Here is a 9,337-nt window from a genome sequence, read left to right as displayed (position 1 = left end):
TAAAGGGAGGCCTTTAAATCATATATAAAACTCCTCTGCCAATCATTGGTACAGGACAAAAGCAGAAGAGGCAGGTGAGTCTAAGTGCCTGTGCTTAAAAGCTTCCTTCTTGGTGGTGGAGTCACACTGAGCTCTGCTCAGCTGAATGAAGCCAGAGGGGCAGCGAGCCACTGCCTGATGAGTTCTCCAACTGTTATAGCTGTGTTATAGGACATAGTACAGTAAAGGCCACCACTCTGTGAAACCTTAACCGGCAGGGTGCTGCCACTAAAGGCTTCTTCAAAGGTAGGAGAGTTTTCTCTGGGAAGCTTCAAAAGAGGTAAGCGCTAGTTTTCTTGTATCTTGTGAAACATAGAAGATGCTTTATAAACGGAACCAAGGGAAGAACCTGTTTGGGAGGAGACAGAATGCAGCAAACCTCTGCTAAGTGTATGTGGGGTGACGTACGTAAGAAGTGATATCTGCATGGCACTGGACTGAAATGAACTGGGAATGCTCTAACGACGTACAGGCTTGCGGCTGCTGTCGTAGAACTGGAAAATGGGCATTGAACTGGAAACGATGCCAAGCTTTTTTTATTTACTTTTTAAATCAGAGGAACTTCCTGTTAAGAAACCTTCATGTTTTAAGAGTAATCTGTTTCTGTTTCAAAGCAGAACAGGCCCCAAAGGATAAGAGTCGCCACCATGCTACCCTTGGCGGTGTTCTGGGCACTGGTTGCCCTCATTGGTAAGTAACTGATCGGCATTTCCCCCTATTCCAGGGTATCTGTATTCTAACATAGTCAGAAAGAACAATGATTACGTGCAATAGAAGAGGGGGCTCTCCTGGACCTGCTTGGCCATTAACCAACTGTTTATTTCTTGTCTTTGCTTTTCTTTGTGTGTGTCCACTCATATATGCATATAAATATGTGTACAGGTGTGTGTGGGCGCACGTGTGTGCATGCATGCACATACATGCTCACACATAGAAGTAGAGGTTAAAATCGACATCAAGTGTTTTCCTCAATTATTCTCCACCTTTTTTTTTTTTTTTTTGAGATCAGGTCGGGCCTCTCACAGAACCTGGAGTTTATGATTTGGCTAGGCTGGCTGTCAAGATAGCCCAATAAACACAGCAACTGAGCTACCTCCCTAGCCTAGGCCAACTGCTTATTCTTAGGAGTGTTTTCTGCTTGCTAAGCGCACAAAGGAGATATTAGTGGGGATTTAAAATAATTAAATACTAATTGTTCTATGTATTCTCTGACAATGCACCTACTTGGCTGGGTTTCTTATGAAGAGGAGTATGGCACATGAAGAGAAAATTCTCGATGAGAGTTATTAGATGAGCATATGGAGAGGGAAAATCCGTTAGTGTGGGAGTTGAGAATGAAAAGTTCACATCTATCAAGGATGTTCAGACCTGAAAGCCTTGGGGGAGGCCATGCATGGTGATCCCTATGAGAAGGGAAGAGACTGCTGGGTGGAAGCAATGACTTAGTAAATGCCCTGTGTCGAGATGAAGTATTTGTGATAACCAGTGGGTAAGGCCAGAACAGAAGATTTATTCAAACTTTTGCAATTATTTTACTATATATATAAATTATTATACTATATATAAAATATATATATATATATATATATAAATGATTTGCCTCCCTGTATATGTCTGTACACCATGTTCATGCCTGTGTAGGACAGAAGAGGGCATTGGATACCCCAAAACTGTAATTGCAGATGGCTATGAACCACTACGTGGGTGCTGGGACTTGAATCCTGGTCCTGGAGAAGGTTAGTGGGACAGAAAGGAACCTTGGACAAGAAGAGATGAACCAGGTGTGGTGTCTCATACCTGTAACCCTAACACTCAGGAGGCTAATGCCAAAGAAGTGCCACACGTTTGAAATTAGCCCAGGCTCCATAGGCTAGCCTGGGCTACAGAGTGAGAATTTGTCTCAACAAAAGATAGATGGATAGACAGACAGACAGATATAAGGAAAGAAAACATGAAAACGGTAGTTTAAGAAAAATGAAGACCAATTGTAAGCAATGTTCCGTTGTCATGATTGACTGAGAAGAAAGTTCTTTGAAAGTTTTTTCTTCTATATTTGGAAACGGGAGCCCAACCCAAGAGCAATAATTTGCAGTTACTTTTGGTCAAAAGCAAAGCAACATGTTTTTAAAGTTTTTACTTATTTTTAATTGCAGAGTTGTATAGCCAGTGAATTAATTATGAGCCACCATACGATCTGTGTACAAGTGAAGGATGACCAATCTTAAAAAGACTTGTGTGTTGATGTTAGCACAAGCTCACGATCATATTGCAGGTCTCTTAAAGCAATGATTCTTAAGCATGTATGAAAGTCACCTGAGGGGTAGTGGTGGCACACGCCTTTAATCCCAGCACTTGAGAGGCAGAGGCAGGTGGATCTCTGTGAGTTCGAGGCCAGCATGGTCTGCAAAGCAAGTGCTAGTACAGGCTCCAAAGCTACACAGAGAAACCCTGTCTTGAAAACAAACAAACAAACAAATAAATAAAATATTAACTAAGAATGCTACTTGGCCTTGGGGGTCAACATTTCTGAGTCAATATACATAGTATTGAGGAGCCCCAGGGCAAACATTTTTATTAAGTATCTATCCCAGGTTGCTTTGATGCCTGTGGGATGTGGGCTGCACAGTAAACATGACAAAGGCCTCCTCTCTGTTAATAGTGAGCCTGTCAATATATTTATAGCAATATAAAGAATCGGTGGCCAAGAATGAAGTGTAAGGATGATTTTTTTCACCTTTATAATATAGGTGAACAAAAAAAAGCTCTCTGATAAGGCAATTTTGGGGGGTACTGAGGATTGAAACTTTGTTCATGCTAAACACACATTCGATCCCTACAATAAGCCCCATTCCCTTTGATAAAGTAACTTTTGAAAGAATATTCTAAAAATATTTTTAAAGGTAGTGTCACAGTAGCTAAGGCTTTGAATACCACTTTGTAGGCTAGGATGGCCTTTAACTCCTGGTCCCCTAATGCTATTGCGTGTTGGGATTATGGGTGTGTTCCTCCACGTCTTGTTGGCAATAAAACCCAGAGCTTCACGCAAGTTAGGCCAGCGCTCTACTTGGTATGTATTGAGCTACACCACCTGGCCTAAATTTTGTTTTGTTTTGTTTTTTGAGACAGGGTTTCTCTGTGTAACAGTCCTAGCTGTCCTGGAACTAGCTCTTGTGAACCAAGCTGGTCTCTGCCCCCCGAGGGCTGGGATTAAAGACATGCACTACCACCGCCCAGCTCTAAAAATTCTTTTAGCTAAAATAAAATAGATTAAATTATTTTAGCTGTAGAAAATTTCAAACCTACAAAACAGAAAATTGTATAGTAAGCTTTCCCAAACCCATAACAAGCTTTTACAGCTTCAACCCTTTGCCTCTCTTATTTTATCAAGCCCCCCCCCCGGACCTACTTTGCTTGGCTTTGAAGTTTGGTGTGTGTGTGTGTGTGTGTGTGTGTGTATGCACACATGCATGTGTGTTCATGCACATACATATCTGTATGTGACATGCATATGTTTGGTTGGAGTCTTTTAGAGCAAATTTATAACAACAAACTCATTTGTCTGGGGCTGGAGAGATGGTTCAGCTGTTAGGAGCAGTGACTGCTTTTCAAGAGGACCCAGGCCTGATTCCCAGTATCTCATGATGGCTCGCAACTGTCTGTAGCTCCAGTTTTGACCATAGTGGTCGTGGAGCAGGAAGAAGGGGTTAGCTTCTGCATAGATGTCTTTATTCTGTAGCCTCATTCACAAACCAGGTACCTTAGATTTTATGTGCATCTGTATTGTGGAGTCCATTATTCCTTCGCTCTGGTGTACAGTTGTTCCTAAGTATCAGTGTGGTGGTACGAAAATCTGAGAATGGTCCATCCCTATAAATGGTCCATCCTAATAAATATGGAATATGATTTGCATAGCAACCCACACATCTCTTGTATTTTAAATCAACTTTAGAATATATTTAAATTTTTAAGATTTATTTTATATATCTGCATGTGTGCCTTTATGACAGAAGAGGGTATCAGATCCCACTAGAGATGGTTGTGGGCCACCATGTGGGTGCTGGGAATTGAACTCAGGACCTCTGGAAGAGCACCCAGTGCTTTTAACTGCTGAGCAATTTCTCCAGCCCCTTTAGATGATTTATATGATTTTTAATATTTAATGCAATGTGAATAGTAACAAGTCTTTCTATGTCCCAGCAATTCCCAAATAATGACATGGAGACTTAATTATGAAAACTTGGCCTATAGTTTAGGCTTGTTCCTAACTAGCTCTTATAACTTAAAATAACCCATTTATGTTAACCTACATTCTGGTACATACTGTGGCTGTGACCTTTCCTCCTGTGCATCCCGCTTGCTCTGTATCTCTTGGCGTCTCCACCTTTCTGCTTCCCAGAATCCTCTCTGTCTCTGGAAGTCCTGTCTAACCTCTTCCTGTTTAGCTGTTGACCATATAGCTCTTTATTAAACCAATCAGAAGACACCTCAACAAAGACACGACTTCACAGAGGAAACATATTCTACAACAGTGAATACTATGTAAACAGTACCTATTCTATATTTCTTGATATATATAAACATACATGACATTATAAAACATATATGCACTGATTTTCACATGTATTTCCATTGTGTTCTGGAATAATGCCTAGAAGTTAAAACAGTTTGGAATCAAATTTTTGCCTTGACTGACTGATGAATTATTGGTAGAAAAAGGAGTTGAGCAGGAATAAATTACGGTCTCTACTGTTGCATAACTTTGTGTGTGTGTGTGTGTGTGTGTGTGTGTGTGTGTGTGTGTGGTGTGTGTAGTCAGCCAAGTCCAGCAGTGTTTTCTCACAGGATTTACATAGATCATCATTCTGCCTTCCAGGCACTTCCAGGGGCTCATACCCCCTCACTCATTCCATGAACCCTCAACTGCATGCCCGACTTTACCATGGCTGCTATGGAGACATCATGACCATGGAGACTTTTGGGGCCCCCTGTGACATAAACAATCTGATGAACTGTGGTAAGTACAAAGAGAGCAGGGTTCTGTCCATCATTCCCACTATCATTTACTGAGTTTTCCTTAGGAGGTAATTAGTTTTGAAAAGGGGCCGACATTACAATAACAATCATGAATCAAAATTAAAAGTTAAAAAAGTACGCTGGATATGGCGGTACACACCTTTAAACTTAACTCTCCCAAGGCAGAAGGAAATGGATCTGAGGCTATACTCTATATTTTGAGTGCTAGGCCAACCAGGAAAACCCTGTCTAAAAACAAAAACAAACAAACAAAACAAAATAAAACAAAAGCGCCCTAGCCAACCTAACCACTTTTTGTTTTCTTCCTGATTTTCCAAATGTGAAGGTGTGTTGATTTTGATACAGCATAAAAAAAAAAAAAGGCTTAGTTCTGACTTTGTTGTGTTTAGTTCGTGCTGCAGCATGAGTATTCTAAAGGCAAGCAGAGTCTCTTGCTCTTGACATATCCTTCCTTTGCAATTCCATTCCAAAACCTTCTCCACGCAAGGCCACGTTTAAACCCATGTTTTCAACGCAAGGACCAGAGGCTCCCCAAGGAGTCACATCCTCCGGCACAGAACTGGCAGGTCGCAGAGCCTGATGGAGTAAAACGTGGCTCCACTGACTTCTAGTAATGGCAGGAAGCAGAGAGACGAGCGTAACGACTCCAACAGGAGTTGGTGGACCTGCCTAGGTTTCTGCAATTAGAGGTCCGACTGACCTAAGAACGGTCTTAGAATGATCGTCCTGAGCTGTGGGTGTGGTCAGAAGCTGAGGCGGAATTAGTAAACTCTGAGAACCCGTCCTTTTCTGGAGTAGAGGAAATGGTTTCTTTTCTTTTGACATAGGGGTCCACGGTTCCGAAATGTTTGCCGAGATGGACTTGAAAGCCATCCAGCCTTACCGTATCCTCATCAAAGAAGTGGGACAGAGATACTGCATCGACCCAGCTATCATCGCCGCCATCATCTCCAGAGAAAGCCATGGTGGAGTTGTCCTGCAAAATGGCTGGGACCATAGGGGACAGAAATTTGGTTTGATGCAGGTAGATAGCCAGAGACTTTTCATCAGCTCAACTCTATCTCTCCTTGCAGAAGTTCAACCCAAACTCAAAGTCCATTTCAGGACATGAACACTCGAGTGCCTGGCTTAGGGAATGCGGTACACTTTGCTCTGTGACATATCTGTGGTGTTTCACTCAAGGACTAGAATTTCTTTAAAGTGTTTCCTGTGTCTCATAACTACAATGTATCAACTATACCTATATCTATAGATAATATAAACCACATGAACTATACTTCAATTGGGAAAAGTTTATAAAGGTTACTATTAACCCTTAAGTAGTAAAATAATAATAATAATAATAATAATAATAATAATAATAATAATAATAATAATAATAATAATGTCTTCTTGGGGCTCCTGAAGTAGTAAAATTCATGAACGTGAATTGAAATACTATAATTGAGCCCCTCTTCAGCTACCTTTGTTCCTTTGGATTAATTGGAGGAAGGGGAGCCTCATTATCTAGATATTTCTTTCCAGGTCTTTTGTTTGTTGATTCTGAGGCAAGCAACAACTCACTCTGTAACTCTGGCCAAGCTGAAACTTGCTTAGTAGCCCACGCTGGCCTGGAACTTGTGGTAGCCCTCCTGCCTCTGCCTCTTTAGTTACCTATATCTCCAAGTCTAGCAGAAACAATGTTTTATTTGACTTGGTTACATAATTATTTTCATTGTGAATGTCTAGGGGTTGGATAGTAGTTACTATTCATTTTGAAACATATTTTTCTTCTCACCCTCCTCCTCCTTCCTTCTTTTGTGTATTAGAAAGCCCCAAGTGAGCTTCTCCCAAACTGGTATTTCTTTGACTCTCACCTGTGAAAGACAATACATTAGAGTATATAGCCTTTTGTGGATCAAAGGAAAGATGCTGAAGCCAGCATTTGAATTTGAATAAAAGTGTGTGGGGGGGGCAGGAATCAAAGATGCTGAACCCAATGTTTGAACTTAAATCCAAAGAGGGAGACCTAGGAACAGCGGAAACTGTGCCACCTTGCCCAGATACCAATACAACTGTTTGGATTTTCCAGCTTGATAAAATGCACCATCCTATTGGCTCTTGGGACAGCAAAGAACACCTTCTACAGTCTGTTGGGATCCTAGCAGAGAAGATTAAGGCAATCCAGAGAAAATTTCCCACATGGAATTCAGCTCAGCACCTCAAAGGTAGGCTCTATGTCTAGAGCTTTATCTAAATGAGCAGTGAATGAGACTCGTAACAGCAAATGTGCCCTAGAAGCATCCCCACTGGGATGACTAGGAGGAAGCCCATCTTAAAGAATGCGTTAGCATCCTCTGAGCCATGCATGTCTTCACATCCTTAGCCCTCCTACAAGATGTTGGGTTTCTTATTGTCCTTCTAGCCAACTAGTAAGCCACTGAATGACACCTTAAGCATTAATACAATACTTAAAAAGTGTTTACTTTCTCATAGTTTTCCCCTGTGATCCAACACTATTAACTATTCTCCAAATTGCTTGAATAAACTTTTACTCTGAAATGTTAGAGCTTCAGTTACCCCAAGAAGTCTAAGTGAAAATTTCTGTTTGGCTGAACTCAGAGCTCCTCAAGTTCAGCAGCTCCCGGATGTAATTGACTCACTAGCCCCGCCACCATATGTTCCTTTTGCTTTCATTTTATTTATTTGGAGACACTGCTATAGCCAGTCATCACAGCCAGAAAAAAAAAATGATGATTTTTCTTCTTGGACTCATTTGTTTTTTTCTTTCTATCCATCCAGCCACACCAATCCCTCAGTTTCTCTTACAGGATCATGATGTGTATATTCACATCATTCTCTCTTTCCACACTTTAACAGTCTGAACTCTGAGCAAAGAATTTTCTATCTCTAGGTCCTTGAAGGTAGGAAGGAGAATATGAGCATAAAGTACAATTCTTTTAAATATACTAATGATGATTGAAGACAAACTTCTAGGGTAAAATAGTGCATGCACGTACACAGGCCCCCACGAGGAATGAATACATCGTGTGTATCTTGCACACAGTGAGGAGCCTTTTCTGGCACTCAGGGGTGTTTTAAAACCTATGAATGAGGGGCCTGGAAAAAAATGGCTCAGTGGTTAAAAGCACTGGCTGCTCTTTCGGACAACCTGGGTTCAATTCCCAACAACTACATGGTAGCTCACAACCATCTGTAATGAGATCTGGTGCCCTCTTCTGACTTGCACGCATGCACACAGGCAAAACACTGTACAGATAATAATAATGAAAAAACAAACATGAATGAGTGAAAAAGTGAATTGTTGGCTAAATGAGAAAATGTTACAATCTTGTATTAGTTCTATCAGATCTGTGCTATGTAAAGAGAAATAGAAACCTCGTTACTCTGCAATATTTGTCCGGAGGGTGGGGAGTTAGTACCCTGGGAGCTCATGTTTTATGTCTGCTGACAGCTAATATTGGAATCTAAACCTGTGTGTTTCATTTCAGGTGGTCTGGCTGCTTTTAAGTCAGGACTGGAAACCATTGTTACTCCTGCAGACATAGAAGCTGATTTAGTTGATGATCTTATTGCCCGAGCCAAATTCTATAAAAGACATGGCTTCTAGGCAGAGGCGCATTGACGTGGAACTCAACTGGCCCCTCTTTCAAAGTTTAATATTAGCCCATTGCACTCAATAGGAACAAAGAGATAGTTAGAATTATGAAAGAAAGTTCATTGCCAAACTTTTTAATAAAAGCAAGCAAAAGAAAGGAAGGAAAGAAGGAAGAGAGGTGGGGATATAGTTCAGTTGTTGAGCTCTTGTCTAGCGTGTGCAAGGCTCCAGGTTCCATCTTTATCACAAAGAAGAAAGAAAAGAACCTTAAGTCCACATATGGTTCCTAAGAAATAGTCATAGACACATGTACAATTTCATTGCTGTCAATATGAACATCATGGCACATGGCAAGTGCCTGTTCTGGCCAGGCTTCATTTTAGACCACGATTTGAACCTCTACTCTGCCTAGCAGAATTACTAATAAGAAGTGAGCCTTTGTCTATTTCCCAGTTTTTGTCCCAGTTGCTAGGGCTCTGCTCATAAGATGTGTCTGTCTCAGAGGGCAGTAGATGGAGAGGAGATGAAGGCTGCTGGCTGTGGCTTTTGGTTGCACCTTCAGAAGAAGACACAATAATGTGTTGGCTTGTGAAGCTTTGGTATCGCTACCAAGTGACTCCTAGTCTTTTATCTTTCTTTCTTTCTTTCTTTCTTTCTTTCTTTCTT

At 41.1% G+C, this 9,337-nt stretch overlaps 1 protein-coding gene across 1 annotated transcript; it reads left to right on the top strand.

The window, feature by feature from the left end:
- The first annotated feature begins 686 nt into the window (after positions 1-686).
- Positions 687-8,683, top strand: Lyg2 (lysozyme g2). The gene is made up of 5 exons (XM_005359952.1): positions 687-729; positions 4,913-5,053; positions 5,901-6,097; positions 7,145-7,280; positions 8,565-8,683. Exons 1-5 carry the CDS (start codon positions 687-689, stop codon positions 8,681-8,683), a joined length of 636 nt encoding a protein of 211 aa, XP_005360009.1.
- The last annotated feature ends 654 nt before the right edge of the window (positions 8,684-9,337 follow it).

This window comes from Microtus ochrogaster, linkage group LG2 (genome assembly GCF_000317375.1).
Source record: "Microtus ochrogaster isolate Prairie Vole_2 linkage group LG2, MicOch1.0, whole genome shotgun sequence".
NCBI classification, from domain to species: domain Eukaryota; kingdom Metazoa; phylum Chordata; class Mammalia; order Rodentia; family Cricetidae; genus Microtus; species Microtus ochrogaster.
The sequence above is the reverse complement of the archived record's forward strand: the minus strand, read 5'-3'. Positions and strand labels throughout refer to the sequence as shown.

Coding starts and splice junctions, on each gene's coding strand:
- Lyg2 (XM_005359952.1), top strand. CDS start 687: ATGCTACCCTTGGCGGTGTTCTGGGCACTGGTTGCCCTCATTG. Junction 5,054..5,900: donor AAACAATCTGATGAACTGTG/GTAAGTACAAAG, acceptor CTTTTGACATAG/GGGTCCACGGTTCCGAAATG. Junction 6,098..7,144: donor AGAAATTTGGTTTGATGCAG/GTAGATAGCCAG, acceptor TGGATTTTCCAG/CTTGATAAAATGCACCATCC.